General features: G+C 41.4%; 1 protein-coding gene across 4 annotated transcripts; it reads left to right on the top strand.

The window, feature by feature from the left end:
- The first annotated feature begins 2,545 nt into the window (after window positions 1-2,545).
- Window positions 2,546-22,269, top strand: cep295 (centrosomal protein 295). Of its 4 annotated transcripts, none has more exons than XM_028570729.1 (30): window positions 2,546-2,955; window positions 3,218-3,418; window positions 3,691-3,815; window positions 3,919-4,012; window positions 4,301-4,414; window positions 4,510-4,650; window positions 5,115-5,298; window positions 5,499-5,678; window positions 5,967-6,203; window positions 7,297-7,391; window positions 8,082-8,294; window positions 8,961-9,037; window positions 9,352-10,002; window positions 10,093-10,282; window positions 11,569-11,752; window positions 12,135-12,335; window positions 12,967-13,203; window positions 13,322-13,419; window positions 14,306-14,402; window positions 15,192-15,407; window positions 15,873-16,021; window positions 16,743-17,193; window positions 18,235-18,396; window positions 18,663-19,096; window positions 19,243-19,413; window positions 19,497-19,557; window positions 19,912-20,253; window positions 21,070-21,166; window positions 21,909-22,008; window positions 22,140-22,269. In XM_028570729.1, the coding sequence occupies exons 1-30, from the start codon at window positions 2,857-2,859 to the stop codon at window positions 22,185-22,187; spliced, it is 5,649 nt and encodes a 1,882-aa protein (XP_028426530.1). In that variant the 5' UTR covers window positions 2,546-2,856; the 3' UTR covers window positions 22,188-22,269. The 4 variants fall into 4 exon arrangements, with proteins under 4 accessions (XP_028426530.1, XP_028426537.1, XP_028426521.1 ...); XM_028570736.1 differs by having other exon boundaries at window positions 9,352-10,092; window positions 10,183-10,282; XM_028570720.1 differs by having other exon boundaries at window positions 9,352-10,282; window positions 18,672-19,096.
- The last annotated feature ends 45 nt before the right edge of the window (window positions 22,270-22,314 follow it).

Raw genomic sequence — 22,314 nt, 5'->3', positions numbered from 1 at the left:
TCTTCTTCTTCTTCTTCTTCTTCTTCTTCTTCTTCTTCCTCTTCTTCTTCTTCTTCCTCTTCTTTTTCTTTTTCTTCTTCTTCTTCTTCTTCTTCTTCTTCTTCTTCTTCTTCTTCTTCTTCTTTGGGTTTTAACGGCAGCTTGCCTCCTTAATGTCGCACTACTGCCACCGTCTGGAGCATTGACATATATAAAAGGTCTGGAGTTAGTTAACTCCTACAGTCTCCGGAATATTTGGTGTTTACTTAAATACCAATTATAACCAAATATATATTTTAAGTATTTCATTCATTAGCATGATAGTCGACGCAAAAACGTATATATTTTTAAGTATTTTATTCATTAGCATGATAGTCGACCATAAACTGTTAATAATAATAATAATATAGAGTCTATGTAGTCGACGCAAAAACGTATTTTTAATATGTATTTTATTTCGGGCGGCACCAGGCGGGATGGCATGAGACGCGAGCTTTTATTTTGAAAAGTAGAAGGTCGGGGGTGGCCCCAGGCGGGACAGCATGACATGGGACGCTCCAGGCTGCAGCCATACAGTCTTGGGAATATCAGCCTATGGATTTCACTCAAGTCCTGTCCACGCCATAGACCAGGGATCTTCAACAGGGGGTCCGGGACCCCTAGGGGGTCCTCAGAGTCAATGCAGGGGAGCCTCCAAATTATTGTTCATTTTTGAAAGTCTTTTTCAAAAAATTAAAAAGTCTTGACATTAATCCAACCTATTATTAGCAAATCCCCTCTGCTTACTGGATAGACAGTTCATTCTAAGGATTCACTGTGCCACATGTATGTTTAACTTTAAAACTTTCATTCATAAAATCAAGCCACAATTATTAGGCTATTTTAATAGCTTAGTATTCTATGCAAAAAGAAATTATGTATAAAGGCTTTAGGCCGCCCTGCACGTTATTGTAGGCCCAGTTTAATATGCAACTTCATTTTATACAATATATGTAGTAGAGGTTCCCTGCTCCGTCTCTCTTTATGTTAAGGGGTCCTTAAAAAAACGTTGAAAACCACTGCCATAGAAAGACCACACGAAGGTCCGCACACTGTAAATAATCCTGTCTCATTAGGAAGCTGACCAAGCATCTTGTGCCTTGTCCACTGTCACCACACTGCACTGTGTTCTTTACTCCTACTCCTGTTATCCCAAATCGGTTTATTTTTGCCACTATATGTCCTTTCTCTCTGATAGGCCTACATAGTTTGTATGGATTTTACCTCCAGAAGTTATAACCCCATTGATTGTATAAATGTCTTGCACCAGCTGTTTACCGACGTAACCACAATGGCATTTCAGCTGCTTTAACTTGAAGCGCACGGCCTACCGGGGAGTTTAGCATATGTAGGCGCTCAATTTGACTTTTATTGAATATCTTTTTATTTCTTAATGAAAACTGTTTTTGTTTAATTTAAAGTAGGTATGGTAATTTATTTTCGACGCACATATTGGGGATATAGGAACTAGGACCCATGTTTATTTTATTTTATTTTTAACATACAAAACTCTCGTTGGAGAAAAACAATTTACATGCGTATATACAATACAAATGGTGTCCATGCACAAGAAATAATCACCTAAGCAAAAAAAAAAAAAAAAGCAAAGAACAAACCAATAAGGGGGAGCTACTTAAAAATACACAAGTCAAAAGCAAAAAGGCTAAATAAACATTTAGAGCGGCACACAATTAAGGGGAGATCAATCAAACTGTAGTTTCCTAAATATGTCACTACACATTTTTCTTGCAATTTTACTAGATCTGATCTTTTTCAGTGAGGAAAAAGACTATTTAAAATCATTTATAAACCAAACAAAGGAACTTACTGCAATGAATATGATATTTACCCATAAGAATAATCATATTGATTAAGTCTGATACTGATGAATCTATATTATCCATATAAAAGAGGATGTGTGGCAAGGTGTATATTATCCATCTTAAGTGACAGACAATTGTGTATCTCGGACCAGAAGCTGTTGGACACGGGGCAAAAAGAGTATCCTCAGCCACCTCACAAAAAACAAAAGGGTCTACATTAAATTTGAATCTTTTTCTAAGAAAGTCAACAACCGGATATATCTTATAGATTATTTTAAAGTGAGTCTCTTTGACTTTTGGGGGAAATGGGCAATTTAATGAATTTAAAATGTGTTTTTTCTAATGCAACCATATCTGGAACCTGCACACACAATCCTCTGTTATAATCAAAAAATAATTTAGATTTCAAAGCATCACTAATATATTTATTATTACATTTATTGTCAAAATAAAGAACAATCATTAATAACTCGATTTGGTAAAGTTGGTAAGGGTCTTATTCTTGCATATATAACAATGTGCTTTGAATTAACTGTAATAATGGTACAGGCATTGCTTTACAGATCTTGTTGTATTCTGTATAAGTACAGTTTAAATTATATTTGTCAAAGAAAGCTATAGCTATAGGAACCATGTTTAGCATCTGGTCGGAACCAATGTTACAGATTTTAGCGCGGAATGGAGACGTACGGCGGGCAGTTTAAACTACCGGAAGTGATGTTTAGGACAAAAGCGTCCACTGTTTTTTTCAGGTTGGCAGGCGATAAACAAAACATAGTGTTGATTTAGCTAGTATTCTTTCGCTACCTTTTCCTAAAATTATTGGTATTTATTTTACTTTTTAAACTTTTCCGATGGCTGTCAGAGTCGTAATGGTTGTAAATGTCTGCAACACAATGAAGCTAATATAAACTAACGTTAGCTAATATCAACTAGCACGGCTAACGTAGCTAACGCCAGTTGTTAGCTAGCTACCTTGCTTTTTGGGAAATGTCCACCTACATATTTGAGGAAAATGAAGAGAAAAGTGGCCAAATTAAGACTGAGTCCTAACGAAGAGGCTCGGGTAATACGAGAGGAGCATGAAAGGAGGAGAAAACTTCGAATACAGCAGGTAAGCTAATGTCAGATGATAATAACATAAGTTCATTTCAGCGATTTTTCTGCTTCACTTTTTCTCAAAATAACAAGTTAGTACCGTTAACGTTATCCTAAAATAATGAGTTAGTATCTTAAATTAGTTAGTATCTCAAAATATGCAGTGTTTTTAAACGTTTTTTAAGCTACCTTTTATGAAAACGCCTCTCTGAATAGTTTTCAAAAGCGTCTGTTATTTTGAGACTGACTATGCATGTATCTTTTGCATTGAACTCCAGGTGCGGGAGCAGCAGCGGTACATCGCTCTGCAGATCCGCCGAGAGGTTGAGCAGAGACGGCAGCGTGAGCTGGAGCAGCTGGAGGAGGAGCTGAGGAAGGACTGGGAGCGACAGCAGAGGGAGAAACTCGACACGCTGCAGAATCTATACCAGGAGAGCCTCCAGCTTCTCGGTCAGGGACACAGGAGTGCACAAGAACATGTAAGATAACATTTATGTTGCTGGTTGAACACAATACACCTGTGGAAGCTGTCACTACCCTTTGGAACATTTTAGTCCACTGTTGAGTTAGTTGCTCAGTGCAAACAATAGGTAAGATGAATTTGGAGACACTGAAACTGACATTATCAAAGACCAAACCAAGGAGAACATCTGAAATGAAAACCATCACATTATAACAACTTTACTAAGAGATGAACAAAGTGTCCCAATCATTTAATTTTTGTGTTGTGATTTTGATTTCTTTGCACAAGGAACCCGACTTGGCTGCCATAGCTCAGAGGGAGGAGGAAAATCATGTCAAAGCAGAGGAGCGTTATCGAGAAGCCTTGAAGGATCTCAAATCACAAAGGCTTAAAGATAATGAGAGACAAAGCCGGTAAGCAGCGTCACCAACATTTGCTTAAAAGACGTTTTACTTGTTTGAATTTGCTCAGAATTAACTGAACATTAAGTATATTCCTTTGTATATTCCTTTGTAGATCCATCAATGCCAGGAAAAAGGCACTACAGGCAGAAAAGGAAAGATCAGCAAAAGTGGCCAGCCTCCCACCGCCTCTTCCAAACCCCATTCAGGTGATTTGCCCAATCAGTGATATAATTTAAACTTTTTTTCTGTTGACCTAGATTTAGCTGACTTTTCACTTTATGGTAAGAATCAGTCCGGCAATTTATAGTTGCCGAAGCGCCTGAGGCTATGTGAATGCAGCCTTAAGCCCGATCTCTCTATTTATCCTTCCAACACGCAACTAAGCATTGCTACCGCTCTGTTTTGTCTTATCCTGTTTACAAAGCTTTCCAAGTTACAAAGTTTAGGTTCAGGGTGTAGTCAAGGTAACATTGTCTTGTTTCTCGTTCAATCAGAGCATTGATTCCAAGAAGCCACATGTAGTAAAGAAATCTGATGTAAGTGCCTTTGCTGCCACGCATTATCACATGCCTGAGAGCACAGTGGACAGAGAGGAAGACACAAAGCAGGTAATCCTCTGATTTATTGTGTGCACTTAACCCCATGGTTTGTTTGTCTCCCTTTTTTTTTATCAGAGTTGTCTAATCTGCCCATGTGTCTACAGCCTAATGCCCATGAGGGAGCTGAGCTGGAGGCGAGGAGACTGCAGGACTTACAGAGGGAGGACAAGAAGAGGAGAGAAGAGCAGCTTGAGAAGGCTCGTCTCAGAGGGAAAGAAGCTCTGAGGAGGGAACATCTCGTGCAGGTACAATTGTAATATGTGATGAACAGATAGACACCAAAATGGAGCTTGTGTATCTGACAGAAGATTTGCTCTGATTTACTTGCCATCACTGTTGCAAACACTGTTGACTGACAGCAAGACTACACCATTCACCAAAGTAAGAAGACTGACCTTTTAATGCAAAGATTGTAGTGGTTTGTATTGTATTATTAAGACTCTGTTTACACTTGGTTTAAAAATGTGTTTGGGTGATCTGAGAACAAGTGACGCATTTTAAAACCAGGTGTAAACAGGGTTTAATTGTTGAATTTGTGTCATAGCAACAGAACACCAGTTCTCCAAAATCCTAGTGCAGTCCTTCATAGGAAAATGAGTTGGTACAAGAATAAAACGTTTTCCCCTAAGCATGTAGTCTTGTAGCAGAGTGCCAAGAGAGATAACAAATGTTTAGGATGAATACACAATCTGTTTTTATTCTCTTTTAGGATCGTGAACGCTTGCTTGTTGAACTGGAGCACATGCAGCAGACAGACCTGCTGAGGAGGAGACAGCAGGTATCACAAATGCCTCCTCAGATTTTCCAGCCTCTCTATAAACGACAGGAGACACGGGAGGACTTCCAGAGGGAAATAGAGTTTGCCTTTGAGGACATGTACACTGGAGAGAGGAGTAAGGACTGTTCAGGAGCGAAGTATTCACCTATGAATGTGTTTTTTTAACAAATAATCAGAAAAACAAGTATGTGTCATCGGATTTTAGTACTTTTATCTTTTCTTAAAATCATGCAAATCATTTTGAAGTAGCCGGATATAGCATACATGTATAGTTGTAGAGGAGCCTTATTAAACCTTGGCTGTGTCTGATGCCAGGGGTTAAAGGAGATCTGGTGGTCCAGCTGGTACCCGAGCCTCTGCCAGCTCTGTCCACAGGCAGCCAGGACCAAGAGCTGGACGTCACACTGGATGAAATCGCCACACAAGATACAAGAAACGCACAACATGACACCGATCAGGATGCTGGAGGCACCGAGCAGGAAACATCTGCTCAAGGTGAAGAGAAGCACCACATACACATTAAACCTGAATGTATTTGTCTTTAAGGGTTGTAACAAGATTTATTTTTAAAAGTAAAGTGCCAGTTACTTTCTGGCATTGACACAAAAACCAATACAGAAATTGTCGTTTACTGTTCTATATAAATTAAGTAAGTTCAAGCCTCTTACATTTACCAACCCTGAATGCAATCTGACTGTCCTGTGTGATATGCTTGATGTCATTTTTCTTGAAACTCATCTTTACTAAGCCAGAACTGCATTCAGCGTTTTTCTTGACTTGCAGTGGATCCCTCCAAACCTGCTCCAAGACGGGCGTTGAAGAAACTCCTGGATCGTATCCGGAGCCAGAGGAATCAGTGGACTGACCACAGCCGCCACGCGCCTGCGGCCGATTCACCGACGGCCATCACCGATCAGATCCCAGAGCGGGACACGACCATCGACACAGGCTCTCTGACCGGCGAGGAGAAAGACACGCTGCCCCCCGTCGAGCTTGCTGAGCCTGGCCACTCCCCCCCGGGTAAGTCATTCACTGTCAACCGCTGTAATCCAATTGGTCTAGAAGGTCGTGCACAATGTGATACAGTTTCTATTTTCTTATTTCATTATTTTCACATTTTCCCCCTCCCTATTTACACAAATGTATCTGGGCTTTGGCAAGCTCTATATTAATAGTGATTATTAATGCTATAAAAATATGTTCTAAATGTGTTTTTATTTATATCTTCATCTATTTCTAAAATATAATTGTATGGTCAAAGTGATTCAGACTAGAGCCCGACTGATATATCGGCGGGCCGATATTATCGGCGGATATTGGGTCATTTTCCAAACTATCGGTTTCAACATTTATAACGGCAGATAAATTAATATTTAAAAAATAAAATAAAAACGGAGATAAAACACCCTTCAACCATGTTCTGAGTGTTGGCGTTGCGTAGTTTGTCCACCAGGGGGCGCTCTACAACACACACACACACACACACACACACACACACACACACACACACACACACACACACACACACACACACACACATCGCTCTACAACACACACACACACACACACACACACATCGCTCTACAAAGGCCTTGTTGGCAAGACTCCTTGATTTTTGTTGTCGCTGTGTTTTTGTTCAAGGGGACTTTATGTTTCATATCTTAAGTTTGTATTTTTATACACTTTATTTATCAGAACTTTAATATATTTTGATGTTCTGTTGTGACAATAAAACAAACCTATTCATTCAAATCACATTATTTTAGTGAGGACTCATAAATAACTACAAATAACTAATGTTAGGGAAATCTGTTGATCTTTCTTACGCGTTTTTGGATTTATTTTTTTTAATGTATATCGGCCGATATATCAGATTTTTAAATCCCTAAATATTTGTATCGATATCGGCCTTAAAAATCCTTTATCGGTCGGGCTCTAATTCAGACTACTTCTAGGCTACTGAGTTATCCCAATTGTTTCTTTCTTTGGGCTTTAAATTCATTCTTCTGAAATTTGAGATCTATTCCCGTTTTTGTTTTCCAAACATGAGGCAAAACGTTACAATACTTAGTTGTTATGAGATAATTATTATTTTGTGTTTTTCTTGGACCAGTGTCGGAGACAACCGAACATTCAACTGCAGCAGATACTCTACCTCCTGATGTACTCGCCAACAGAATCCAGGAGTTTGAAGAACGAAAAAAAAGGGTACATGTTGATTCCCATTTATAGGACACAGAGCAGGAACTATTTTTGTACATGTACACATAGGCAGGAGCAGGTAATCAGACAGGTTGAAATGCTTGTACTGTATATCCAGTGACAGTTGTTAGACCACGTTAACATGGAGAAACATGCAGTGTTCTGTTACGCCTGCTAAAATTGTAAATCACTCTTGTTTTCTCGTTTGTGAAGGCACAGCCGTTAATTTGATTGCTGCTTGTCTTTCTGCATTCCACGCACAAATTACATCAAAAAATTAAGTTATAAGAAGCAGAAAGTTGCTAATTGAGTGCTGAGTTTTACACTACACCAAGGTACTGTAATTTGACGCATTGTCAGAGAGGTTATTCTGTATGTGTCTGGTTCTATTGTTATCCCAAAAGCTTCATGCGTTTTTTTTTTTTTAATTGTTTGTGATTGGTCGGCATTCATGGATCCAGGTGTTCCTCATAACTTAATTAGTCTAGCCTCTATCTGAAGCTTTAGCGGGTTTAGCAGGGTGCATCTCCCTCTGCGTTACAGTTTGTTCCTGCTGTGAACATGTTGTTTGATTTGTTTGGGCTTTCACTTTTCAGTCCAGCCGCAATGTCTCAACTTTTGTTATTGTTAAGACAACTGATGCCTCAAATGTTTTTTGTCTTTTCTCATTTTTTTTTTTTTTTTTTGTTTGTTCAGGAAGAGGAGCTCGAAAGGCAGAAGCAGCAGCAGGTGGTTTTGCTCCAGGAGCTGGAAGAGCAGAAAGACAAATTGGAGCAGATGCTGCTTGAGGCCCAGCAGGAGAGAGAAGATTTGAAGGCGGTTGTGACACAGCGACTTCCTATTAACCGAATAGGACTATCTGTCCATGACCAGGGAGCCACCTCTGTCACTCCTGGTCTAGTCACTGAGGTAGTCTCTTTGATACAATATCAAAGGTCTCCTAAGTTAACCTGTTCTCATATTTCCTTTTTAATATTTAATATTGCTGTGTCATCCTTTAAGACAGGGGTGTCAAACTCAATTTCACTAAGGGCCACACTGGAAATGACGGATCACAATAAGGGCCAGACATGTTGAGTTTATTGACATTCTTTTATTTAACAAAAAAAAAGTCTATTAATTTTGTATTGTTGCATGTCACTTATAGCTTTCTCCCATACAGTTTGGTTGCCATAAAAACCTAAAAAAAGTCAGCAGAAAAGTGTCTTAGCCATCGTAGAATTTAGCTAGTCATGAAAAGCAAACAACAACCTGTTTCACAGCCTGAATATTGAAAAACTCTCTGCTTCTGTGGTGAAATCTGAGTCTCAAAGTCGGTAAATCGGTCAAATCATGCACGGCAGAGTCATGATTTGTCAATAATTACATTATTTTTTGGTGTGGTGCAGAACTAGTCGGCCCAAAATTAGATGTGAGCCTAAATTGAAATGAAGGGCCGGATCAAATTTGCAAGGGGCTGGATTTGGCCCCCGGGCCTTGAGTTTGACACATGTGCTTTAAGATATCATCATAAAGTGAGGTCTGTATAGTACAATTAGTTCAGTGATGGATAATTGCTACTTCTGCACTCTACAGCTGGTGCCTGCTGCAGGTGAAGATGACCACAGCAGAAGGATTAGAGAATATCAACAGCGGTTGCTGGAACAAAACAGGTGTGTTTAAAGCCGGAAAATGAACTACTTTTTTTTTTTTTTTTTGTTAACAATTCACATTTATCCTTTTTGTCATGCACTACTTTAAAGTAGTAGCTCAACATGTGACATAATAATCAACCCTTCATATGTACTTAATCACTTTTACTGTCACTATATTTTTCACAACCATTCCTTAAGTAATACAGCTTTAGAGGATCTTAGTATAGGGGGTGCTGATGCTGTACAGATTGTAAAGCCCTTTTAAGGCAGATTTGTGTTACTGGGCTGTTTAAATAAAAGTAGTATTCCTTTGGACCACTTTTTTATTTCAGAATTCACCAGAGGTCAGTGGAGGTGGCTCGTCAGCGCCTGGAGGAACACCAGCGAGCACTACGAATTCGTCACAACATGTCCGCCACATCGTTGCTATCTGCTGTTGTGCCGTCAGTCCCAATTCGCCCACGTCTGCACAGTGCTCAGTCTGTGCATCTTCCAGCTCCTCTGCAACTCCCTACATCTCCTGCAGTGCAAGAATACACCCACACCAAATCACAAACCTCTGTGGAAGTTCCTACAAGAGAGTCTGACACGTTGGCTTCTCCTTCACGACTTCCCAGCTCCCCTGTAAGCGTTGGCTCCAAGTCGCTGCCCGATGAAGTTGAATCTATTGCGAGCAGTCAGAGTAACCAGAGACCAGATGTCACTGCCTGGCTGACTGACAACATAATGGAGAGAGTAACGGAGCACCTTAAAGAGAGATTGAGACCCTCCTCAGAGTCGCTGCCTTACAATCTGTTCCCAACACATCGTTCAACTGGCATCCCACTCCAGCCAACTTCTGAACCCATCCGCGCCATTAGCCCGAACGTCACAGATGGTGCAACTCTGGTTCCAGGACATGCGCCGGTTATGCCTGGGACCTTGCTGCATGGCTCCCTGTGGACTGGGTCTCTGAACTCCAGAGAGAACGACGACATGGAGAGGCAGAGACGAGAGCTGCAGGATGTCCAGAGAAGGCTACTGGAGCGGAGGGAGTCAATGGCGCTGCAGCAGAGACAGCAAGAGGAGGAGAGGCAGAGACGAGAGCTGCAGGATGTCCAGAGAAGGCTACTGGAGCGGAGGGAGTCAATGGCGCTGCAGCAGAGGCAGCAAGAGGAGGAGAGGCAGAGACAGGAAGAGCAGCGACAGAGACAGGAAGTGGAGATGGAGCAGATCAGGAGGCAAAAGGAGACACTGCAAGCTCTGATTCCTACTGATAAACATGTAAGTGAGGGGACTATTACGGCCCTGGTGTTTCTGTTGTAGTACAGTAGACAAAGTATGGTTTCTACACAAAACAAAGATAAAACAAGAGTAGTAAGTGGAAAGATCCCCTCCAGCTGGTTTGAGCCTCCTTTGATTGCAAAAGTAAACTCTGCTCAAGAGCCCTTTTTAAATATATTGCGGGGCGACCTCTAGCTCACCCAGCAAGAGCGCCCCATGTAGGCGGAGTCCTTTGCAACGGCCCGGGTTCGAGTCCGACCTGCGGCCCTTCCCCATCTCTCTCCCACCATTCCTGTCTATTCACTGTCACTATCTCATAAGGGAAAAAGCCCCAAAACATCTTAAAAAAATAATATTGCAATAGAACCACAGCATATGTGTTTATTTGTGTGTGTGTGTTGAGCGATGATGTAAAATTACCAAACCTGAAATGTATTTAATTAAAAATACGTTCCATGATGGTTTCTACACTTGAACTGAGCTCAGAGTGTGTGTCCGTGTGTGTCCGTCCGTGTGTGTCCGTGTGTGTGTGTGTCCACTGAGCGATGATGTGAAATTACCTGACCTGAAGTGTTATTTAATTACAAATACATTCCATGATGGTTTCTACACTTGAACTGAGCTCAGTCAGTACGTTTACATGCACACCAATATTCCACTATTATTCAGAATATTGTCATATTCTGAATTTGATACAGGTCATATATGTACGAATAAGGCCTTTTCCCCGAATATAGCATTTTCCGATTAAGACGTGGGATATTCCGGTATTATTCAGTTTTTAGAGGCATTGTTTGGACACGTATACAGCGTTTGGACAGCGTGTTCAGAATATGTGTCAGTGCGTTGCTCTGGTTTCTGTACACAAACCAACGAGCCAACAGTTTGCAAGTTGGGAGACCCGATAAGAAAGAGAAACGCAGCTACTTTTAAACATTATCAAAGACTTGGATATCAACAGGTTTTTGGATATACACAAACATCGCTACGCCGACGTTTTCAACAAGCTGGTTCAAGGAATGAAAGAGGGACGCTGTGTCCGCACGGTCCAACAAGTTTGCCACCGCTGGTAAACTTTGAAAAAAATCCTGTTTTGCACAGTTTATATGTAAACGGAAATATTAGTGGAATATATACTTTCATTAGCCATGTAAACAGCTTAGTCAGAATATTGTCTTTTTCGGAATGAGGGCAAAAAACAGGAATATTATGTATGTAAACGTACTGAGTGAGTCTGTGTTCATGTATGGGAAAATAACTTTTCTGATGCATTTTCTTACCCAAAGCCAGTTCCAGAGGCTGCCAGTGAAGTATTAGTTTCAGAGAACATCAGTCAGACCCGCCTGAAATTACTTGCGTCCCTGCTGAGAGCTATAGAGGAGTCTAACGGAGGAACTTTATCACACCTAGAAGACCCTCAGGAGAGAGATGGATCCTCTCCGCAACCGCCATCTGACGGTGGTGAGACAGGTAACTGACATGTCAGATTGCTCTTCTTTTTTTTTTTTTTTTTCACACAATTTCCATTTAACTTCAGAATGGAAAACCTTTTCCATTTAATTTATTTACTCCTTTTGATTTTCGTGATCTTACCAAAAAGTGCCATCTTGTCCCTTGCTGTTTTATTAGGTACTGGTTATTAAAATTAAGTAAATGGATTTACACATTTCCGATTAAACTAACTAATAAAACATTGTTTTAATGCTAGTAGCATTTAAATACAAAACTGTACTTCTGAATAATTGATTGTGTTGCACTTCCATCACAAATTAAATGGCATGCACTTAAAGTAACCGTAAAAACACTGCAGTATCATCAGAATTGTAGAGTTAATGTTTTATTTTCCATTTAGATCTCATATCTCGGAGCAATGTTCCTGCTGGACCTGCCCCGGTGTCAGTCCTCGCCTCAGAACTCCTCCCTCCTCCTCCTCGAGCAGCAAAGCCCCCGGTGACCCGCGTCAGGCTGGGCGTCATGGACATGATGACTGAACAACATGAGCTTAGTGCCATTCAAGAGGTGGAAACACCAGCCGACACCAGCCAAGTCACAGGTCCGTGTAATAACCATGCTTTTCCACTGGGCACGTCTGTGCTGCGTTGTGATTTGTTCCGTCCTCTGCCACGCGCCACACTACACCGGGAGCATCTTCCGAAGCGCAGTACAAGTACTTTACAGAACAATTACAAGTTTATTAGGCTAGTATCTACCTTCCATTCCAAGCACTCCTGTAATTAAACTCCATGCCTTCTCTTTTCTGGCGTTGTCTTTATACAAAATATTTGTAATGTCTATTATGTTTTTCGAACTCAAAGATGAATCTCTCGTCGTCCGTGGTGTTGTAGAGGAGACCTATACGATATTGGGGGGGTCTTTTAGTAAATACACTCGCTGTTTCACGTCCTACCCGGTTGTTGGAGCGGCGTGCGTCTCGTGTGAAAATAGTCTGCTCCGTATCTTGAGCGGTGAGATGCTTCTGGGACGCTCCGTGACGCGGCTGGTGGAATATCTAGCGTTGACTTGAATGGCAGCGATTGCTCGCGGGGGTCACAGCGCCTCCGGGAACGCGGCACAGACGCTCCCGGTGGAAAATAGGGTTAACGGATTGTTTTCACCACACACGTGTGATGAGCTATGGACAGGATTAATCAGTTGATTGGGTCGTTCGTGTGTCCTATCTTCAGGTCCAGAGGATAGTGTGAAGGTCCCTCCACACACTGTGGACCGGGATCTGCAAGAGGAATCAGAGTCGTCTGTGGCCTCTGACTCGTCCCAGCAGACACCCTCTTGGTCCAGCAGTGGGCAGCGGACTGCTGAACAATCAACCAGCTCTGGAACGAGCTCCGGGAGATCCAGCAGTGTCATCTGGAGAGAGAGGCAGCTGATGGGGGCAGGAACATCTCCAGAATCCTCACAGTCTGGTATGTAGATGGCAGCTGAAGAGATGAAGAATACAGATGAGAGAAAAAATGCTAGCATTTGATACATAATGGGGCAAAAATTAAGATATTTCCACTTGGTTGGAATATTGTTTTCCAGATTTTATCCGGAGGATAATCTCACCACCTTCCTCTGACTCTGGGAGAGGAGCTGACTACTCTGGTCCTGCAATCCCAAGTTACAGATCCCCTACAGAGGTAACCAGAACAACTGAAGATGTACTAAACTTAGTCCTTTCTTTTCTTTTAAGTCCTCAACGTTGTGGCTAACTTTTGCAGCAGATGCTGATAAGAAAGTTACAAGGGAACGAACCGTTTTAGTCCATATGCAGTGATAGAGCATCTGGCTGCTCTCTGTTGGAGATAATCTTTCTGTTTAATGTCATGTTGCAAATTGTCAACTTTAATGTAAGTGTTTTCCCTCTGTGAATTGCAGTTTGAGTGATGATTTTGCATTGATTATACACATATTTTGCCAGCATTCGACAGACACCAGTGATAATAGTACTGATTAGAAAATGAAAAATGTCATTGCGTATTGGCATAGAGCTTTAATACTCTGAGGTTCATATTGTAGATTAGTGATAAAACCAGCAAAATCTGAGCGCCTGGGCAATATCTGCCTCTGGTTTTGATTATGTTTGTGAAGCTTTTATCTTGTCTCTGTCGTATGGTGTGGGGGTGGTGTTTGGTTTCTTTACACTTGAGCGATGATGTGAAATTACTGGACCTGACGTGTGTCTAATTAAAGATACATTTCATGAGGGTTTCTACACTTGAACTGAGCTCAGTGAGTCTGTGTGCATGTGCATGTCTTATTCCAAATGCAAATGTACGTAATTTCAATACAGTAAGTAAGCCAAACATTTAAATTGTGGTGTGTGTGTGTGTGTGTGTGTGTGTGTTTCTGAGCGATGATGTGAAATTACCCCACCTGAAGTGTATTTAATTAAAAATACATTTCATGAAGGTTTCTACACTTGAACTGAGCTCATTAAGTGTACATGAATGGGTTCTCTAATCTGTTACGTTTCTCTCCTTTACACATTTATTGTGTGTGTGTGTGTGTGTGTGTCTCTCTCAGTCTGTACATAGGCCTCCTGATTCGGACGGCCTCTCCTCCACCACCATCTCCACCGGCAGCTACATCACCTCCGATCCTGAGCAAAACGTAAACACTGGTAAGGGACCGCAGGGTCGTATCTTGTATCACGCGGTTCTTGTGTTGTTGTTTTTCTGATTTTTGACCATGTGGTTGATTGTGCTTTTGAATCTTGTGTGAAATCTTGGAAAATGTAACAGAAGTATGAGAATTTCACAGTAGGATAACCGTCTAAGAATATATCACTATATATATATATATATATATATATATATATATATATATATATATATATATATATATATATATATATATATATATACATACAGTATTACACAATTATTATCAGTTACAATTACCTTTTTAAAGGAATGAAAACAGAAGTTTTTTTTTTTGGTTAAACAAACTCTTTATTATAATTGAAACTTAAAGCCATTTTCTGTGGGAGTCATGAAAAAAAAAAAATTACAAATGTCAATACCGTAGATAAGCTGTCAAATTTTCATACCACAGTATTCCATGAAACTGGTATACTGCTGCAACCCTAGCTGAAACCACGAAATACCGTATTTAAATCCCCTTACCAACATGACTTGGCTCTTCATTGTTCACCAGAGAATCTGAGTGTGTGCTTCCAGTTATTGAGCATTATTGTGTGACCTGTTGGAATATGCTTCATTCTGCAGTCTGAGTGCTGCTGTGCATTCAAGTGGTTTTGTTATATTCATCCTTTTTTTAAGGTGACAATATGTACACATGACCTTTTTAATGTGTGTATATACACCAGACAGCATGCTGATTGCATATCTAACTTTATTATAGCCTTAATCTAATCTGTTATTTTCTTTTTCTCCAACTTCTTCATTAGATAAATCCCCATCTCTAAGACGTTTAGAACAAGGAGCAGATTCCCCTGGCGTTTCCTCTCCATCCGGTCAAAGCTTCGGTATTAAGGAAAGCTCGACTGAAGCTCATCCTGGTTTGGCTGTAGACTCTCTCTTTAATGACAGCAGCATCCAGCACATTATTGACAGATACACAAGGGAGCTAAACATCTCGCTCAGCACTGCCGGCAAAACCACAGGTATGCATACACTGCACACATTTACAAGAGTATCGTTTCGGTCTTCAGCTTGATAGATTGATGGCAGTTGCCACATCTGTGTTAGTTTACTGCAATTATTTAAAACCCCTCAGTAAGTGTGATGGTACAAGTTAAGATCGGTAAGCTTTGAGCAAACTACTACTACTTTTTACAGTGTTTCTTCCAACCACGTCTGAAAATGTTTGTATATGTTCATACCGGCTACACTCAAAGGCAAAAAGAGCTGCATTCAAATCGAGCGGCGAGATGCGATAACCATACCACCGTACGTCTCTCATCTAGGGCATTCAAGCTGTTTCACTTAGTTGTACACACAAAAAGTGACACACAGCGGTTGTTCCAGGTGTGCACAGGTGTGATTCCAACGTCTGAAATGTGTTTGTTAATGTTAGGCTGCATCATGTTAGTACCGTGTTTTGTTTCTTCTTCTTTGTTGGCCGGCAGACAGTGAATCCTCTTATATGGAAGAAACTGGCTCTTCAGTCTCCCAGCAGTCTTTGGTTCGAGTCTTGGAGAGGAGAGGGGAGGATGAAAGCTCTACGCCTCATCAGTCTCTTCCCTCAGACACCGCAGGAGCACGGAGGAGTGGCCTGGTCAGTGATTCGCAATTGTTATTTCTTTTTTTTAACCCTAATGTTTTTTGTGGCCACTTATATTTTAACTTGTTAACAATTAAAAACCATAAACTTGTACTTTAAAGCGCCCATATTATGCTCATTTTCAGGTTCATAATTGTATTTTCAGGTTGTACCAGAATAGGTTTACATGGTTTCATTTTCAGCAAACCATATTTATTTATGTTTTACTGCACATTGCTGCAGCTCCTCTTTTCACCCTGTGTGTTGAGCTCTCTGTTTTAGCTACAGAGTGAGACATCTCACTTCTGTCCCATCTTTGGTGGGAGTCGCACATGCTCAGTAGCTAGGTAAGGCTCTCAGCTCATCCGGAGACTGTAGGCAGGATAAATTCAGAAACCTGTATCTCACTCAAAACAGCATGGATGTTTTTTTTTTCCAAGTTTTTATTCGTGTGGAAGCACCAAAGACAAAAAATAACACCCCAAATCCCAGAAAAAAGTATTATTTATATATATATATTTTTTTTTTTTCATAATATGGGCACTTTAAAGGATCTGCAAAAAGTATTATATGGTGTGCTGGTTTGTTACTGCACTTTGCAGCTTTAAACAGTTTGACTTTGATGCTGCATATTTTCCATTTTCTTTCAGAACTTATATCATAAATGGAGATCAGTTATAAATATTTTTGCTGTTAAATACCCAACATTCAATCAGTGTTTTTGTTTTTGCTACAGGAACGGGACAATACAGTCAATCCGATCCTGGAGCACTTCTCAGGCGAGGACACGTCACTGGCTGTGGACCAAGAGCAGGACTCTTTCAGACCTCTGATTGGCCAGCTGGCGGACCAGTCATCCTGTTTCGCTGTTGACCAGAGGGACTCAGCCATGGAGCGCCTGGTCGGTCACCCATCGGCTAGCTCGTCCATGATTGGTCAGCTGACAGGTCGGCCTGTCTCAGTGAGCTTTGATCAAGGTGGATGGGATTCCACTCTGAGTCGAATGATTGGTCGACTCTCCCATCAGTCCAGCTCCCATTGGCTGAGTGGTGGGCAGGACTTTTATGCCGGTCAGCTGATGGGTCAGATGCCATTGGAGCGGTCGACCACATGGTTGGATGAGAGCAGAATGAGACCCCTGGTTGGGGAGCTGGATGAGTCTGCGGGGCAGCACAGTGGACACTCAGGTAAAGAGAGGTGTATGAGGACTCCACCCTAGTGGTTAACTTAAATAAGTTCATCATCGCCATTTCCCATTGTTAAATCAAATGGACTGTTAGTTGCATTTGTAGTTGAAACATTATCCATTGGTAACACATCTATTGATGCTATTTGTTATGATTAGTTAGGCAGTGAACCCTCAATTCACACAGCTCTTTATGAATGAATACAGTTGAGTTAAAAGTGAATTGCTCTGAGTCAGTTTATATCAGCATATTTAATGTGAGCGTTATCACAAATACACTGCTGTTCAAAAGTTTGTAATAACTATTTTAACAGAGATAAAGACAGTTTAATTCAGACAGTAAACATATTATGTGAAATAGTTTTGGCACCAAAAGAAGAACTAAATGATTCAAACTTTCATTTAGTGTATGTCCCATAGTGTTGCAAGTCATGGAGAATACTGCTGGAACTTGAACTTTGAATTTTTTTTCCAGTCCAGAAAAGCATCAGTGACCCTTTTTAACTTTATTGAAACACAACGGTGCAACGTGCTCTAAATATTGAGTTGTGTTTTTCTTTGGGCCCTCTGCCGACTTGTCAATGGTTAGATTGAAGAGGATTAAACTGTGATTTGTCAGCCCATAGTATGTTCAGCTCATATTATTTGTTACAGGCTGCATTATTAAACACTTGACACTGAAACAGTAAACTGTTCGTATTTAAATCTGCACACATGTTGATGCTAAGCTTCCAGTTTCTTTGCTGCTGATTTCTGCTCTTCTTATTCAACTGTTGCTCAGAGGGATCTTTGTCGTCAGTCTGGTTGAACCATTGTACAGCGTTTTGTTCTCCATGTACAAAACTAAATAACCTCTCTTCTTAAAGAGGACTTTCTACAACCTAAAAGCATCAAAGACAATTTGAACATATAAGAGTTGTCCTCTCAGACATCCAACTGGACCCAATCAAGCTTTGTGGCAAAAGATTACAAACATCCCTGCTCTACTTCTTCAACGTAGGAAAAAAAAGTTTGAGTTTGTCATCTGATCTGCTGTTTCTAGATGAAAGAACCCACGTAGATCTTGGTGTCTCCACTGAGGCCAGTGGTCCGTCATACCCAGTGTTGCCTCCTGAAGCCTCGTCACACAGTCCTTATGTCCCGGCTGTGAATCCACATCCGCAGGACCAAACCAACGTGGACCTGGGCCCAGAGAGGACTGAAGGTGAGGCATAAAATAGTGAATTCTAAAATGACCTTGTGGTGGTTGTATCCGAGGGAGAACATGATCATGACCAAATATGTATCTGTTGTCTCAGTTTGTAGCTCAAGCCAGGTTAAAGTTGAATTCAGGAAACTTGAAGCAAAAAGAGTCAAATGTGTTCGGTTCTTTTAACTAATGTTTTAGATGTCAGCCATCTTTGCATGTATGTTTCCTACCTAGTTAGACACTTAAATGTGCTTTATGTTCATGTTTATCACCATCTTTAGTGTTTCCAGGTTCAGACTCATTCCACCCGCTTCTGGCTGAGGTCACCCACAACGAAACGGCAGACCCCTCCATGACGTTTCACCAGCCCGAACACGATGGGCGTGCCACCTCCCCTGAAGGACAGCCAGCCAGCGGGGGAAGCCGTGTTTCCACACCTTCCGAGGAGGTTGAAATCCACACTGTTGAGTCTGAACCTTCACCCGAGCGCGTCAGAACGGAGGATCTGTCCGGCTGCGTAGCAGATTCCCCCACCTCGCAGGAATCCTTCTCCCAGCTCGCCACCTCCCAGTACCAACCCAGAGACTCTGTCCTCATGCTGTCTCCCACCATGATGTCGCCAGAGGGAGCGGATGCAGACAGAAACGGCATTTCTGAAAGGCTGGGAGATGCAGTCCCATTCAGCGACCTCTGTCCTGTCTCCGATAAGATATGGGTACGACTGTGGTGTCTTCTTCACCTTGGTACAATTTGAAAAAGAGCACTGCATCGTCACGCTTCAACTGCAGGCTGTTATTTGTAGAATCTAAGGTGTCACTGGCTGAGTTGGTTGAGTGCTTGTCATCTATTCCCGTCTATCAGGAGGCCGCCAGTGAGAAGGGGATCCTGGAGCAGTCGGAGATAACACTAGTGAGCCTGACGGATACCACGCTGCAGGACCAAGAGACCACCATCGCTGAGGACGAGGGAATTTGGGAAGACCAACCTCCAGATGGAGCGAGGGAAGAGGGACAGAAAGGCCATGAGACAGAGGTGACTGTCTATACACGTTTTGGACTTTGACTTTAGCTGCGGGCGTCTTTCAGATCTCTGAACACAAACCCTGTCTTCTCTAGGGGACGGAATCCACGTTGTCACCGGATGAGACTCCAGAGGACAAGAACCAAACGCACCCAGGTAAATAAGTCACAACAGTTACAGACTCAGTATATCTAACTGAGATATAAAGCTGATGGGAGTGCTGCATATGAGATGTGGAATTGTGAAGAAACTTAAATATGGATGTGATCAGGAACAAAAAAAGCAATAATTCAATTTAATTTTGTGTGTAGTGTCAAATCATAATGGACATTCTCTCAGGACATTTTACAGATAGAGTAGGTAATGTACAGACACCTAGCAATTTTCCCCAAGAGCATGCATTTGGTGTGACAGCAACCAGGAAAACCTCACACAGAACCTAGCTCTTGGTGGTTGGCCATCCTTTTTTCTGTCAGAACATTGTAAACTTGTGAAACTTTTCCTCCCTAGATTCAGTGAAGCTCCTGGAGTTTCAGTGGGGTCCTAGCAGAGGCCTGCAGGAGGTCCACCACGAGAAGCGCAGAGCGCTGCTCCAGAGATCGTCCCGCAGGGTGGAGGAAATTAAGGCTAAAGCGACTCGTGCCAAGATTCAACCGGAGGTCCAAGCTCCATCTGTAGCCGGAGAGCAGTCTAAAGCTAAGGAATCTCAACCAGTCACCTGTAAGGAAAAGTCGAAGACAGAACCTCAACATAAGACTAGTACCAAGTCAAAGGGGGGACAGGCTGAGCTGCATCAAACTACTGAGAAATCTGGCTTTATCAAGCCGAAAAAGCCCCAGCTTCCCCCTCCAGGTATCTTAACTTTTTATACCACTGGACACTTTGAGTCATCTCACTTTAAGTACCACGAGCTAGGGGTGGGAATCACCAGAGGCCTCATGATACGATATCCTCACGATACTTATGTCACAATACGATATTATTGCGATTTTAAACATATTGCAATATTCTGCGATATATTGCAATGTATCACCTTTTTTCCAACTTCAAATGCTTTCCAATTTCAAATGAAGTCCCCAAAGGACAATTTTGTCAACATCTGTTTTATCTAAAAATCTACATTTCTCTGTCCGTTCATCTCACTTCCATTTTATTGCTGCAAAATGGGATTGTCAAGCAGACAGACTGACCAACACATATATCATAAAAGATCGATACTTGACGTCTGTGTATCGATATAGTATTGCCACGAAAAATATCGCGAGACTATGCTGTATCGATTTTTTTCCCCCACCCCTACCACGAGCCCTACATTAGTATCATGGGTGGCAAAAAGCAGACAAACCATACAGGCCCACATGTTGGAGCTGTTTGTTAGGTACCTTTTGGTCTCCTGGTGAACATTTGTACCTAAGGCACAATTTTAAAAATGTACCTTGATGAAAACTACTAGTCCCTACTCACAATTATCCCAGTCATTCACCTCCCTGAAATGTGATTATCGGATTTTACACCCAGCTGGCTCAGTGCTGTACTACGTGTTGTATGGCTTTCTTGAGGAAAATAATGACCTGTTAAGTTTAATTTGTAGGCCAGCCATAAGTCGATGCTTTGAAAAGTGGTCCGCAACAATCTGTGCAAATATTAAGTCATTTTCTGTTCCCTCAGGGAGCGATTTCAAGCTGAAAAAGGTGGACGAGGTGAAGAGCTGCACACCGGAACAAAGGAAACTGGATGTCTCTGAGATGCACCAGAGAACTCAGAGGTACTGCTACAATATTAGCTTTGACCTCTACTCTGTCTACTGTGGAGTTAACGTTGCTTCTCCGTACTACTACTACTACTACTACTACTACTACTACCTCTAATGAATAATTACTGAAGGGTAAAATCCAAAACTTGATTACTTGCATTAAAAGGGAACACCACCTAAATTAACAATTCCAACATGTGGGGTGACCTCTAGCTCACCCAGTAAGAGCGTGCGCCCCATGTAGGCCCAGTCCTTTGCAGCGTCCCGGGTTCGAGTCCCACCTGTGGCCCTATGCTGCGTGTCATCCCCCATCTCTCTTTCACCTTTCCTGTCTATCCACTGTCACTATCAAATAAAGGGAAAAGCCACAAAATTTTATTATATATTTTCATGGCCTAGGAAAGTTCAATTAATATTTGAGCATGAGCTACTCTCTCTAAGACAGAAACCAGGGAAGTAGGTCTCAAACTTGTGATATCGGATAAAAAGTCTGGTGCTCCTCCTTAGACAGTAAATGTGAGCCTGATTTTGTGGAACAACCGAATGTTTCTTTATTTTATTATTGTATTGGTGTTCTCAGTGCTGATACAGAACATGTACAATATACTCCAAACTTTCCCCTGGGTGCTCTGTCATCTTATTACATCTTTCCCAATTCATTGGAGCAGTTCTAGGGTTCATAATACACTCACAAGTTTAAGTTTTAGCAATATGGGAGAGTTGTTCACATTTCCATGTATGTGTGTTGCTGCAGACTGTATAAGCAGCTGGAGGAAGTGAAGCTTCAGCAAGCGATCAGGAACAGACAGGAAGCTTGTGCAAGAAACCGACTGAAGGCCAAGGAGTTCCACAAGGTAAAAACACTTGAATCGTGTTTTGTTTGAGAAAATGTTTTTAAAGACTATGCTTATTACCAAATTGTGAGCACCAAATGTTTTAGTTGCATGAATTCTGAGTTGAATATTTTTCTACCTTCTTTTCACAGAAAACCTTACAGAAACTTCGTGCCAAGCAAACACAGACACTGTTGTGAATGTGTTCTAGTTCCACTTTTGTAAATTTAAGTTTTTGTATAATTTAAGTTTTTATCAATAAAGCATTTTAAGTTATTTTAATCTGCCTTTTGTTAAATCATTTTAGAAAATAACCGGTAAATATGG

The sequence above is a fragment of the Perca flavescens genome, chromosome 3 (genome assembly GCF_004354835.1).
Source record: "Perca flavescens isolate YP-PL-M2 chromosome 3, PFLA_1.0, whole genome shotgun sequence".
NCBI classification, from domain to species: Eukaryota; Metazoa; Chordata; class Actinopteri; order Perciformes; family Percidae; genus Perca; species Perca flavescens.
This window is presented reverse-complemented; position numbering and strand designations above follow the sequence as displayed.